Source organism: Sceloporus occidentalis, unplaced genomic scaffold (genome assembly GCF_023333645.1).
Source record: "Sceloporus occidentalis isolate IW3139 unplaced genomic scaffold, rSceOcc1.0.p SCAF_1, whole genome shotgun sequence".
Lineage (NCBI taxonomy): Eukaryota > Metazoa > Chordata > Lepidosauria > Squamata > Phrynosomatidae > Sceloporus > Sceloporus occidentalis.
This window is the reverse complement of record NW_028316981.1, coordinates 278,122,648-278,137,868: the sequence shown is the minus strand read 5'-3', so window position 1 is coordinate 278,137,868 and position 15,221 is coordinate 278,122,648. Positions and strand designations below refer to the sequence as shown.

The 15,221-nt window shown below is 39.8% G+C and overlaps 1 protein-coding gene across 1 annotated transcript; it reads right to left on the bottom strand.

Moving 5' to 3' along the window:
• Nucleotides 1-2,562: 2,562 nt before the first annotated feature.
• On the bottom strand, nucleotides 2,563-14,964 carry LOC149323941 (proteinase-activated receptor 1-like). The gene is made up of 2 exons (XM_089494498.1): nucleotides 14,837-14,964; nucleotides 2,563-3,834 (listed from the first exon to the last, which is right to left on the bottom strand). Exons 1-2 carry the CDS (start codon nucleotides 14,925-14,927, stop codon nucleotides 2,651-2,653), a joined length of 1,275 nt encoding a protein of 424 aa, XP_089350624.1. The 5' UTR covers nucleotides 14,928-14,964; the 3' UTR covers nucleotides 2,563-2,650.
• Nucleotides 14,965-15,221: the final 257 nt, after the last annotated feature.

The following is a 15,221-nucleotide window of genomic DNA, read 5'->3' as shown; positions in this document are numbered from 1 at the left end:
AATCCCTCCCCCCACTATTCAATCACATATGGCCAAGCCATAACACAATTTGATTTTAAAAAGTCAAAGTGAATGACAGGGGTGAGGGGCAAATGCCTATATGAAATATTTACTGAGTGAGTATGCTCAGACATATTAAGTCATTTTAGAAACAGGAGCAGGCTTGGGATCATGCAGAACTCTACCCAAATCAAAGCAAGACACACAGCAGAACCAGTTTTAAATGAATACCTTGCTTAGTATAACTCACTGTCTTCTGTATAGCATATGTTGGCATATCATTAAAGAATAATTCAAAGATATAGCTGCGCTAGTCTGGAAAATCATTTGTTTCAGTTAGTCTCAAATGTGCAACAAAATCCCTTTGCATATTTAAGAAATAATATTTACCCTTTTCTTTGATTCTCCAAAGGTTTGGCTATCCAAACTACAGTGTGATCTAATTAGTATTTCACACACAGTAAGACACATTAAGGTACATGCTATTTTAGTTCATTCAAGGCAAATGACCTTTTGTACACAGTAACAGTAAAGAGTACATATTGACACTAACCAAAAATTAAAAGTTGGAGCCTAAATTTTTGATACACTAAGGGAAGCCAATGCCCATGACATAGAGTTGTGCTCACACAAGGACCCTTTTATCCAATGGAAATACGAATAATCTCTGCTCAGAGAATTGCTGTAACATAATAAGCATTGTAGGGCAATTTAAATGCAATACAAATATTTGTAGGCTAATAATTGATGCTGCAATGTGCTTTCATGTCAATTATTAAAGGCATATGGTATATATTGTTGGCTCCCATTTTCTCATAATCACAGAATGAGAACAATGCAAGGAAGAACAGGGGTCTGGGAGAATTTCCGAGGGAAAACTTGTTGCTCCACAGTGAACATCTTCACTAAAGATTTTTTGGAATTCAGAAACCACTTTCTGGCTATTGTGATATGTAACTGTCTATATAGTTTAACTATAAGAACCTAAGAAAGAAAAAAAGTGTTGCTATTTTTAGTGGTTCTAATAAAACATTACCAATGGTGCCCTATAGAAGAAGCTGAGGTTCAACCCCCTCCAAAGGGATGGCAAGTCTCTTACAGACCTGTATTTTGAAATGAGGGTTTCAATGGAGCGTATTTTAATTCACTGCTATGAAAAAAATGCTCAAAAATGTAAGGTTAAAGGGTGACTGAATTCTGTGCAAAGAACTGCTGAGTTTCTGAATGATTTTTTATTGTTCTCCTCTGGGCATAAATCAAAAAACAAAACATAAGCAAATGCATAGCTTGCATTGTATTGTACTCTATGCCCATTTTACTTAATCTGATTTATCAAAACCACCTCTCAGCATTCATCACATTGTAGCATGATTAAAAACAGAAAGCCTGGATGGTATAATGCCAGTGAAGAGGTATGGTTATATTAACAGGGGCACCATTTTATCCAAAATGCGTGGATTCACAAGAGGTAGGTTTAGCCCACAGTTCAATGGCACCACCAAATCTCCCTTTTGCAGTGGTCTCTATGTCTACATATGTTCTTGTTGTGTTAAAAAAAAATTAAAGATGTTACAGTAACTGTGAAACTTGCTCTTTACTGAACATTAAGTTGTCGGTTCTCTCTGACATGAATTCCAAGGAAGGATGCAATGCAGACTCAGAGCGAATGTCCTCAGCAACTGTTCATCTCAACTAGAGTAGGGCCATTGATTTACCTACATGCTGTCTCTGCATTCAACGTGAACGGGTTGACTCAAGGGCCTCACTAGGGGGGTGCAGGTGGTATGGACTGCACTAGATGACATACATCTTGGCGTGTTTTAATTGATTATTTTATGAGTATGGGTTGCGTAACTGTATCATTTGATCTTATCAGTTGTAATCCCACCTCGATCTGCAGGGAGAGGCGGGAAATATAAATAAATTTTATTATTATTATTATTATTATTCTAAAAGGGGATGACACCACTGTTCCCCCAACTTCTGCATTTTGGCAGAAATGAACTGTGGTGTTTGCCTGCATCCCTTTAAAAACACTGAAGAGATTGTGTAAGTGAGGCAAAATAAAAATAATCTCTTTTTAAAATGCTAATTTTTAAAAAATGTTTTTTAAAAATAATTTTTTATTCTTTTAATTTTTTTTTAAAAAAATCAAGTCTTACCAAATTTTCACTTTTCCCACACAAAATGATGTACACATGAATATATTTAGGGTGTGTGTATGGTATTGTAATTTAAAGGTATAATTTTAATTTTACCAGGTTTTTTGTGTCACAACTATTGCCATTACATTCAGTGACACATGGGAATTACGATTTATGAATAACATTTGTACAAAAAATATTATTTAGGATTCTGTATGGTGTGGTATGGGAGGAGGTCAATGGCGGGTGACATCATGAGTCATGGCACCAGGTGATGCCAATCCTAGTGACACTGACCACCAGGATTCCAACCAATTTATGTGTACATACACAGATTGTTCTTGTCCTCTTTTCCCACACAACTTATTTCTCATAATGGTAGCCATTATGCTCAAATATTAACCACGTGAAAAACGAATATAGGCCAATACTCTTTCATAGATTATCTTAAAAAACAGAGCTGCATAAAACATAAGAGCATCAAATGTACATTTGTCCATAAAGGCTTATGTTAACAACTTCCTGTAGACACTGTGACCAAGTGTGCTGGTACAAGTTCCCCTTCGGCTGGTCCTAATCATTAGCTGGTCACTGGCGCTACTACTGCAGGGTTCAGAGTTCTTTTTGCAGCACAACATATTGCTGAGGTGTCGCTGGCATTCAGAAGAGGCATAACAATAGATCAGAGGATCAATGCAGCAACTTACACTGCTAATACAGACACAGAGGAGGTAAGCAAAATAGATACTCCCCGTATAGCTTTTGTAAGAAAAATGTATGTAATGAACTAACAAGAGAACATTTGTTGGACCAAAACACAATACAAAAATGGAGAAAACCGCTACAGACAAAAGTAAAGCCCGTGTCTTCTTGCTCTGCTTTGCAGCAATATCTGATGAGCTCAGACACCAGATGATGGAAATGTAGCAGGCAGAACAAATAATTAATGGCACAAAAAAGAAAAGTGAAGAGAAAACAGTGAAAAATATAAAGTAATATCCTTTAAGTTTATCTTCATCCAACACATCATAGCAAGTTGTAATGCTTAGGTGAGGTATTTTCTGGGTTTGCTCAGTGATAACAAGAGGTATCACTCCAGCAATGGCTACAAGCCAGATAGCAATGCACACCACAGAGGCCCGATTTAATGTGCGCCATGACAAAGATTCCATTGGATACACCACTGCTAGAAAACGGTCGATGCTGATCACCATCACTAGTAATATGGAGCAATACATGTTGCAATAAAATGTGGCAGTGACAAATCGACACATTTCAGGACCAAATACCCAGTTGTTTCCAGAAAAATGGTAGGCAATCTTAAAAGGAAGCATGCTTGCAAAGAGTATGTCTGCAACAGCCAGGTTGAACATATATACTACAGCTGGCTTTTTCATCTTCATTTTTGTCAGGAACACAAGAATTGTCGTGATGTTCAGAGGAAGGCTAACTATGGCAACTAAAGTGTAGATTGATGGTACAAAAAGGGTCAGCCATCCATCAGCCAGGTACTGTTCAGTGTCTTTAAACACACGGTATAATTGTGCTCTGCTTTGATTGTCAGAACCTGATCCAAGGTCGAAGTCATTTTCAGCGTCAGTGTCTTCCCATGAAATTGGTTCATAATCTCTTTTTCTGGCTATGGGGAAAGATCGTGGTGGTGCCAAGCTATCATTCTTGGGAAAAGATCCTAAGAAATAAAGATTATGATTATTAAACATGGCAACAGAGACATTAGAAGATATTTTTATGAACCAGAATATACATCTAAAACTTTGTATGTTACTTAAATTTGTTTACCTACAGCTAACATTACAGCATTCTGGTTTTTTACATTTTTAAAATGATGACTGTGTGACTTTCTTCTACAGTTATTTTCATTTTCTTCTGCATTTGTGATGGAAGCTTTTAGGTAATTTACATTTTGTTACATGGAATAGACATGCTTCTTCATCTTATTTGGTCTCTTAGATACCACGATGTTATAAAAATAGGAATACCCATTCATCAGGTTTGAAATCCTAAAAGCATGATTGACACAGATCCTATTATTCTCTCAGCATTAATTAGATGCTTCTTCAGAATGTTTTAACCCATTTTAGTGAAAGAATTCAAATTTCCAAAAAGTTTTCCCACAGCTTTAGTAACAGACACTGGGGCTTCAAGCATCAAGAGTTGTATAGGAACCTAGCCTATCAAGATCGCTTTGGGTTTTCATTTATACTTGTACCTGCTTCTCATAGCCTTCCTCAAAATATCACTTCCCTAGATGTTTGAATGAAAGTGGGTCTACAGGCCTCAACAGCCAAAGCCAAAGCATTACAGAAACTGGAGAAGATGGCTAATGAGATGCTAGGGACTGCTGAGTCCAAATCATAGTAGATCCTATCACAGGAAAGACATGGATTTCCACCAGGCTGGAGATGGTACTACAAGTCAATTTTATATGGCATATTCAAAGACATAGCTGTGTTAAGCTAGGAAATCAGTATGCAAAAAGATCTTATAGCACCTTTGAGATTAACTGAAAGAAAGAAGCTTGCGGCATGAGGTTTCATAGACTTGAGTATACTTCCTCAGATGCATGTTATGGAGTGGAGAGTCCAGGGACAGACCGATATAGGCTGTGTGTGAGAATGTCAATAGAAGTGCAAAAAATTGTGAGAGGCGAGCCAGTGTGATATAGTGGTTTGAGTGTAGGACAAGGACTCTGGAGATCGGGGTTGTATTCCCTGCTCAGCCATGGAAACCCACTGAGTGACTTTGGTGGGTCACTCCCTCTCAGCCACAGAAAACCCCATGATAAGTCAGGTCTCCATAAATGAGAAACAACTTGAAGGCAAAAAACAACAACAATTGAGATGACAAGTTCAATTATAACTATGGTCGTTGGAGGACAAAGGCAGGAGGACTTAAACGGTAAAGGTAGTCCCTTGACATGAATGTCTATTTGCAACTGACTGTAGAAGTCAGTGCTCATCTCTGTTGCCAAACCGAGGAAGCCAGTGTTGTCCAAAGACAACTTCAGTAGTCATGTGGCCAGCATTACTGCACCAAACGCTGTTACCTATTTATCTGCTTATATTAGCATACTTTCGAATGGCTAAGTTGGCAGAAGCTGAGACTAGTGACGGGAGCTCACTCTGTCATGCAGCCCTTGAGCCTCGAACTTTCAACCTTCTGACCTTGCAATTGTGAGAATTGGCATCGTAACCACTGAGTGGTTAAGGAGGACTTAGACCATCATTAAAACAGAACTTGTCACCTCATCTCCATATACACAGAGTTTTGTAATCTACTGACATTCTCACACACAGCCTGTGTCTATAGGTCTGTCCCTGGACTCTCCACTCCACCCCATGCATCTGAAGAAGTAGACTCAAGTGTATGAAAACTCATGCTACCATCTTCTTTCTTTCAGTTAGTCCCAAAGGTGCTACAAGATCCCTTTGCATACCTATGGGGAACATTTTGCTTTTCTGTCTTATAGTAAACAGACTACTTGGAGAGAGATGGTGAAGAGAAGTGTGTAAAGTCCTTTTCTTTTTACTGATAATAGTCTTTTACTATTAGTAATAGCTACTACTGTGTAAGGATGGCAGGGAAATGTCTAATTTTTAAAAATGTAAATTGCTCTGATAGCCTTTTGGCTGAAGAGTGGGGAAATAAATAAATAAATAAATAAATAAATAAATAAGACGGATCAATAACTTGAGACAGAAGAAAAATGATGGAAATGTTAAAAATCAGGATGCCTATATGACTTTACAAAAGAAGGAGTTTATCACACTGGGGAAAAAAGACAGGAGCATAGCAGGATGCTCTGTCCCATGACATTGCAAATATCACTCGATTATCCTGTGAATAAAGAAGAATTATAGCACCGCTTTTTATTCATGGCACTATAATCCCTCTTTTCCCAGTCTCATAAACTCTGAAGTCTCTTCTTTAGGAGGTATGACTTGGGTTTTCTCATTGTGAAAAAACAAAACAAAACGAGAATTGTGCATGGGACATGAGAAATAACTAATGGTAAAATATGTCCCCTAAGGGAATTTGCAACTCAGCATGTTGACTAAGCCAATACCAGTCAAGCTACTGAATAGCCATGAAAGCAAAACTCAGACCTTCTGAGAGGAATGGCATTTATATTACAAAAGAACAGATTAAAGATCACATGACTTCTCAGCAGCCACAAAGCTGTTATCCAGGCTGGACTTTGCTAATTCAGTAGTGATCATAAAAAGAATAGGTGAGGCAGAAACATGATCTCATAAAAGTGATTAAGGCCTTTATATCCTAAATCTAGAATACAAAACTGATTTTATGCCAAGTGCTCTAACACACATTGAAATTAGGTACATACGACGTACGAGTTTTGTGTGAAACTCGGAAAACATGATATGCTGACCTGATTTATCGGAATTCTTCAAAAATAATTACTTGTCACTAGTGGGACTGAAAGCTAAGCACTGATAATCCCCTTAGACAAATGAGTGTCAAATAAAGCATTGTGTTAACTAGACTATGTTGACACACCATTCCATTTTATGCCCAGATGGACACATGATCCCTAGAACAGACTAGGTAACTCAGAAGAGGAAACCATAATGTAATTATTTGACCTCAACATACAACATTTGCTTATGATAACAGCATGTTTTTTCTACAGTGAAATGACTATTAGAATTTAGCACGTTATTCTGACCAGACTCTGTAATATAAAATGTGCTTGCTTTTAATTATTCGTGATAATGAAATTACTCCAAATGCTGTATTTAAAAAAACAGAAAGAAAAATACTTTCACATGCAACCCTACAACACTTACCTGAGAATAGCCCTTACTGAACTAAATGTGACTTACTTCTGAGTAGACATGCTTGAAACAGCACTCTCAGACACTGAGGAAAGTATTCTAATTCTCAAACAGTCAAAGTAGCAGTTACAAATAACAAGTTACTTGCAATTAATTCATTTTCCAATATTGAAGGTATAATCAATTATATTAATGATGTTAATTTAAGTAGGGATGACTTCACTCCTTTTGTGATATAACCATAACCTTTGTACTTTTATAACTGCATGGAGCCTACTAAATCATAATGGAGAAATATCGTATGTTTCAAATGCTGGTTCATGCTGTGCCTCATACTGTTTGCCTGAGGTCCTTTTAGGGGTGGAAATGACTATAGTGTATTTTGTACCATGAGCCAGTGGCTTGTAGTATTTACATGCGTCAGCATTCTTTTTTTAGTAATGCAAAACAACTACTGCATTTTAATTTACTAGTAAGAAATGGGAACATAAAGACATACATTTAAAAACACATAGCTATAACCATATTGGGGACCTGGAATTATAATGATAACTAATTACTTTTCAAAATAACTTCCAAAGTTCTGCAATTATATAGTGGTAGTGTATTCAGTTGAAGGTCTCCTGGAAAAAGAATAGTGTTAAGGCCTGGGAGCCACTTGTTTTCTTTAGCCAACTTTATAAATTGCTGTTGTTCACCATTTATAGATATGGGATGTTTTTCAAAAAACCTTTGTTTATTAAACATGCTAAATCAGATCCCTCTCCATTTAAGGCAGTGGAAAGTTTTCTGATTCAAACTGTTCTAGAATACCCACATAGTATCCGTAAATTAAATATCAGATATTGCACTAATAAAAATATGGGGAAATGTTAGGGGAAAAAATGAGGAAATAAAAGTTCGTGTAAGAATGTTAAATATGCTGTATACCAATATAAAAAGCTTGATCTCTTAAACTCTTGGTGTGCGCCCAGTTTCTAAAACAGAAACAAAAGGAATTTACACAGACAAAATTCCTGTTCAGACTTCCTGATTTATTTATCTTATCAATCAATCAATCAATTTATATTCCACCTTCTTCCCAAGAGACTGGCTTACAGAATAGAAAGAGATATAAGAGTAAAAACCACATATAACTAAATGACACCCTATACTTAAGTTAGTGTTGCCAAATTATAGGAAAAGAACAGGTATGTGCGGTTTAGAAGTTCCAATCCATCAACTGTTTTGATCTTAATTATGGCAATGAAGTGTGTTCTTTCCCTTCATACAATTTCATAATAAAATGGGGAAGGGGGTCTGTATTAACACCTAATATGCTAGGATTTTCTCTGTTGCTGGTATCACATTGCCATGAACTGTCTCAGTCTTTAAAGATTAAATGCTGTCTTCCCACAGACAACTAATAAAATTTCATTCTGTTAAAATGGATGGGCAAAGTACAGCCTTCATGGCCCCTGGGCACCTGAGAAATTTTGCCACATGTTTGCCCTTCCTGGGCCATTTTAGGACAGATCTGAGTATGTGGGAAGTTTAAACAGCCATTTTCCTGGGAAAGTGGTGCGATCGCAGTGAAGATTTTCACACGATGTCACAATTAAAGACAACTTATCCCAGGAATAAACAGCAACAAATCACTCCTGGGGAAATCCCATGAATGACTTGTTGCTGGTTATTCCCTGGTTATTCCTGGGAGAAGTCCTCTGTAAATGCAATGTGTGTGAAAATCTTCACCATGATTGCACAACATTCTTGGGGAAAATGACTGTTTAAACCAGGGGTAGGCAACCTACGGCCTGTGGGCCAGATGCGGCCCGGCAAGGCCTTGGGACCGGCCTCAGCCCAATCCTGCTGCCGATTGCCGCCAGAGCCTTTGGCCTCTCGTGTGAGGGCGTGGGGCCTTTAGCTTATCAGGAGGAGGCGGGCAAGGGGGGGCAAGCGGTGGGCAAGGGGGGAAATTGTCTATAGAAGCCTCAGAAACATGCATTTATATTAACATTTAAAAAAAAATCAGCAATTTTTTTCGCGTGTCCTCCATTTTTATAAAATGTCCTCCATTTGAAAATTTTGTCCTACATTTGTCCCGGCTTATTTATTTATTTAATTTTTTTTTTAAAAAATTATTATTTATTTTTTGGCTTCGGCCCCCCAGTTGTCTGAAGGACAGCAACCCAGCCCCCGGCTCAAAAAGATTGCCTACCCCTAGTTTAAACTCCCAGTTTTTCCCAATTTCCCCCACAAATGACAACACTCCTGTGTTGTGTGCATTTAAGTCATTTCCAATTTATGGTGACCCTAAGGCAAACCTAGGAGAGGCTTAAAAAATATATCAGGAAGTAAAGTAGAAGTTACTTCCAAGTCACCTCCTGTCATTAAAAAGAAAAGGAAAAAAGAAAAAGGCTTCTCTCCCTGGATCTAACACAAACGAAAACAAACCAGGGAAGGAAGTGATGGAATGTCCCCTACAGGGCCAAAAATGGTTTTGAAAATATTGTGGGGGAGATGATGGAGGATGCAGTCCTCCAAGTTCTCCTGGGGGGCAATATAGTTCCCCAATCCCTGACAATTTCTCACTCTGTTAAAGAGTTACCAATGCAACTTTTAGCCTCTACTGTTCATTTACTAGTGTATTGTGAAAGAATTATAGCACTGAAAGAGACCCCCCCCCCAGGGTCCATCTAATTTAACCCATGGCCAGTGCAGGAACCTCCCAATGAAGCACCCCTATTTGAACCAGGGGTAGAAATTATTTGGCTCTCCAAGACTTGCAACTCCTAGCAAATTATCTGTCCTGGCTAGGGCTTCTGGGCCTTGCAAACCAACCATCTCTGACATGCCAAATGATTCCCACCCCTGCTTTAAAGTATTGACACAACAGGCTTTGCCATTCTTTTGTTCACAGGAAATCAGTTGGAATCAGTCAATGGGAGGAAATGGGATCACTGTGGAGCTACTCCTCCTATCTTAATTGCATTTGCTATCCTAAGGAAATTTAGCTTTATCCTACCTTTATCCTAAGGAACATTAATATGGGTCAATTTGAAGTTAAAGGTCTTTCTCTTCCTTCCTGATATTTATCAAGAAACCAAACCCAAACCCCCTAGCCTTGGAGTATTTGTACATCCAAAGACATAACAGAACACTGAAGATAAAGTTCAGTTTGCTCTACAAGCTGCCCTAGAAAAAAAAAATGTTCATTGGTAATGTGACTCATCCAAAAACACATTTTAAAGTCAACTTTTCGCCCATCTCTCAGCAATGCAAGAAGTACAACAATAGAGAAAGATAAGCAACCAGTTAAAAAAAACAGCAACAAAATCCTCTTCCTCCTCCCTGCATCTCTGCATTGTCAACAAAGAGAGAACTTAGGTTAAAGGTCATTTTCAGTATATTCAGGGAGGGAAAAACTTTCTCACACAATAGGTCTTCCTTGTGAATAAGTATGGAAAAGTGACTAGACTGCGAAGAGGATAATGTTTCTATGCTAGGCATAGGGAAGCAGTCAGTATACTATACAGGATGGGGAAGGAAGGAAGGAAGGAAGGAAGGAAGGAAGGAAGGAAGGAAGGAAGGAATATTTCTCTAAATTGATTAAGGAGGAGAGATGGAGAAATCTATGCCTCCTCTAACAGATTGCTACACTTCTATGATTGTTGTGAAAAATATACCATCACTTCTTTGTGGCTAATACAAATGCCAAGGGGAATAGTTGAGGACTTGATCTGTGTCCTAAGTGGAGGAACCTAAAACAAGTTTTCAAGTCATCAAATGATCACAAATGCATGTGCCAAGCACAAACATTACAAAAATATCTCTTAAACTGAGTGATACTACTACAGTACTTCTGATTTTAAAAAAAATCAAGTGGAATAAATACTTTAACAATTAATAATGAAGAAGGAATGCAGTAACCCCTTTAAAACTGAGAGAAAGACGTTTCTAAAAAGAAGTTTTCATGGACTCCTGTCCATTGGTGCAGCTGAATCTATCAAAGGTCATGGCAGAAAATTCTTTCTCCCAATAAGTCTCAAAGGAGCTACAAGATTTCTTGGTATCTTTTTATGCTGATACTAACATGGACATGACTTTCAATGTTATAACATGTTACTTATGTTAAAAAGTTGAAAGTTAAGTTGTTATTGTGCCTTCAAGTCACTTTTTACTTATGGCAACCCTAAGGCCTATCATAAGGTTTTCTTGGCAAGATTTGTTCAGAGGAGATTTGCCATTGCCTTCCCCTGAGGCTGAGAGTGTGTGACTTGCTCAAGGTCACCAGTGGGTTTCATGGCTGAGGTGGGAATCAAACCCTGGTCTCCAGAGTCGTAGTCTGACACTCATACCATAGTGCCATGCTGGTACTCAAAGTTAGGTTCAAAACGCACTGTAGAAATAATCCAGCTCAAGAACACTTTAACTGCCCTGGCTCAGTACTAGGGAATCCTGGGAATTGTAGTTTATTGTGGCACCAGAGATCTCTTTGGCTAAATGTCTCCCAAAATGATAGTGCCCAGAATTCACTAACATTGAACCAGGGCGGTTAATGTGGTCTCAAACTGGATTATTTCTGCAGTGTGTTTTGAATCTTATCTGTTAGTCTCAAAGGTGCTAGAAGATCACTCTGCATACTGATTCCACAGACTAACACAGCTATATATTTGAATTACTGTTATAGTTACTATAAAAAGAACTAAGTAAATGAGGTAATTAGAAAGTATTAAAAACAGAATTGTTTTTAAAGTGTTGTTTTAGTGTGTGTGTGTGTGTGTGTGTGTGTGTGTGTGTGTGTGTATATATATATATATATATATATATATATATATATATAGCAAGCCACTTTGGGTCACAACTTGGGAGAAAGACAGGATAAAAATAAAATAAAATAAACTTCTCTCCAAGTTCTCTAAGGCCCAAAATGCACTGTAGAAATAATCCAGGTTGAGGCCCAGGATTCCCTAGCACTGAGCCAGGGTGGTTAAAACAGTCTCAAACTGGATTATTTCTGCAGTGTGCTTTGGACCCAATTTAAGTTTAAAAAGTTAGCATAACAGCAAACAGTAGTTCTCAGTTCCTTGAACTTCCTTTGCTTTCATGATGCTGTTCAATTAGACTGCAATAATACAGTTTGGCTGCTTATTTCCTGTTGTTGTTCATGAGATTTAAGGAGCCTAAACACTGTGTAGGATTTTAGCCCTCTTTTCTCCTGGAAATTTTAATCTGGAAATAAATTTCTAGCAACTAAAACGTAAGAGGAAAAAAAGCTTTATCTGGTCTCGCATTCTGTACCCACAATGACGAACTAGATGAAGCCGGATGTGTGCATAACAGCATTCTCTCAGCCATTTTATGGTGCTTGGAGTTTTGGGGTTTTTGACATGTTAACCAGTTGCAGCAAAAGCAACAAAGAGTTTTGCAGCACGTTAAAGACCAACAAGTGTTTCTTTGACATTAAGCATTTGTACACTCAAGCTGACTACATCAGATGCATCATGCATTAAGCATCCAATAAAGTGGGCTGGGGCCAAAAAAACAGAAAAAACAAATTTGTGATGTCTTTAGGTTGTCAAATGTTTGTTGTTTGTGCTGCAACAGAGTTTATGCCAAATAAAATTCTGTAATTCTTTAAAGCACCACAAGATTCTTTGTTGCTTCTTCCAACCATGCTCCCCAGGAACTGAAAATGGGAAGCCTCTGATTCTGAAAATAACACACAGGCACCATGTGTAGTGTGGCATAGTGGTTTGAGTGTTGGACTGCACTCTGGAGACCAGGGTTCGAATCCTGGTTCAGCCATGCAAACCCACTGGGCGACCCTTATGGTAGTCACACTCTCTCAGCCTCAGATAGGGCAATGGCAAACCCACTCTGAAGAAACTCACCAAGAAAACCCTGTGATAGGTTTGCCTTAGGGTAGTATGTTTAAAATGACTTGAAGGCATACAGCAGCAGCAGCAGCAGCAGCAACAACAACAAACTATGAGTAGTAGCCATTGATAGCCATATCACCAGTGACTAAAATATATATACACTATGCAGCTATATCATTTTGACACCACTTTGAATTGTTCCATCCAATGGGATTGCAAATTCTCTGTTGGCTATAGTGAATGCACTTGAATTGTAGCACTAGAGCTCCCCAGTGCAGAATTCCAAATATCTCACTAAACTATAGATCCCAAGATGGCATAGGATCTTGGCAGGTAAAGGGGCATCAAAATTACAGTGGGCTCTTGGTATCCTTTGGGGTTTGGTTCCAGGATCCCTGTGGATAGCAAAATCTGTGGATGCAGCAGAGTGAAATGGCTTCCCTGACAGAAAATGGAAAAAAGAAAGGTTGCTTTAGAAATGTATATTACTTTTGAATATTTTCAAGCTGTTGATGGTTGAATCTGTGGATAAAAAAATCTATGGACACATAAGGCTGACTTAACTCACTTATGTGTGTAAGTGCTTTTAAGCTGCCTGTCGACTTATACTGAGCCCATGAGTTTCACAGGGTTTTCTTAGGCAAGGAATACTCAGAAGTGGTTATTGCCTGTTCTTTACTCTGAAATACAGCCTACAGTACCTGCATTCATTGGTGTTTTCCCAACCAACTACTAACCAGGGCTGACCCGGCTTAACCTCCAGGATCAGACAAGATCTGGTGCCTTGGGGGTATTTAGGCTGCTAATCCCTTTATCAAGTCACCCAAATAGGTGGCTGTCACTACAGTGGCCTTTCTTCCATTGTTTCACTGTGTGCTGAATGAAGCAATATTTTGTCTGCCCTGAATATCCGACTGCTTCCCTTTATTTTGAGATCCTAAGTGACTGAGTGACTGATCCAGTTTTCTCTAAATCACTTTCCAGAACTGCAATCCTATATGCATGATTCTATTATTCTATATCTACTGTAGCTACTACATATACTATATACTATCACCTGGGAATAAATCTCAGTCAATACAACTGCACTGACTTCAAGGAAGACATGCCTTCCCCAAGTCTTTCCTTTGTCTGCCAGATGTGTTGAGCTGCAACTCCCATCATCCCAACATGCTGGATGGGGCGGATGGGAGTTGTAGTCCAAAGCATCTGGGTGGCAACAATTTGGCACACTGTGCACACTTCTAGACACCAGTGTTGTAACTCCTAGACTTGGGGGGGGGGCAGTAAATGCGAGGCGACATTTTTAGGGACTCCTCCACAAATACAAGGCCCTTTAGCACCCAAAGCCTGGGCCTCTCTCCAAAACCAAGCCATGGAGCCTTTTGAAAAACCCAGCAGCAAGTCAAGCAAACGGGGAGTTTCAAAGCCCTTCCTGCGCCTCCTTGAATCTTCCCAGGAAGAATGCACTCCTCTTTTGCAGAAGAGGGAACCAGGGGCCAAGGCACCACAAAACGGAGGACATTCAAAAAGGGAAGGCAGGGCCAACAAAAGCTGGAAAGGCTCCTGGAGGAGCAACATTCAGAATGCCATTTGTTTTTGGGACCAGTGTTCCCCAATGGCTGTCTCTGGCCTTTGCTTGGAGGGCCTCCCTTGGCTTTTCACTGCTGTCCTTTGAGTCTGCGTTTAATATTGAATCTTTAGTATTTTGGGATGCTTTCCCTGGGGCTCTTTTTCAATATAGTAAGCCGCCCTGAGTCCCAGTCTGGGGAGATGGGTGGCATATAAAGAAACATAACAATAATAATAATAATACTAATGCCATGCATCTTAGCCATGCTTCCAATGGAGGAGCTTTGGGCATTCATTCCTCCTGGACAGACGGTGGAAACGGCGATGTCCTGGGAAAGGGTGCCCCATCAAACGACCATTCCCAGAATTCCAAAGCACGGAGCCATGGCAGTTCAAGAGGTACTACCCCAGCCCCCAGCAATACCGAGAGAAGACCTACCATTGTGGGTCGCAGGAAGGGAGAGCAAAGGGTTGACCAGCACCAAGCTCCAGAGCCCCAGCCCCAGCAGCAGACTGGGCGGCCCCATCATGGCCCAGGCAGGCAGGCAGGCAGGCAGGCTGCTTTCCCCGGAGCCCCTCTCCGCCGGCGAGGAGAAGGAGAAGGAGAAGGCAGCCTGGGCCAGGAAGAGGAGGCGGACTCAGGCCCAGAGACCGCCCCCCCAGCCTTCGGGCCCCTCTCCGCCCCTGGCCTCTCCAGAGCCCCAGCGAAGAAGAGACCCCAGGCAGGGCCCTCCAGTCCAGCCCCCTTCTGCCAGGCAGCCATTAAGAGAGAGAGAGGGAGGGAGGGAGGGAGGGGGAGAGAGAGAGGGAGGGAGGGAGAGAGA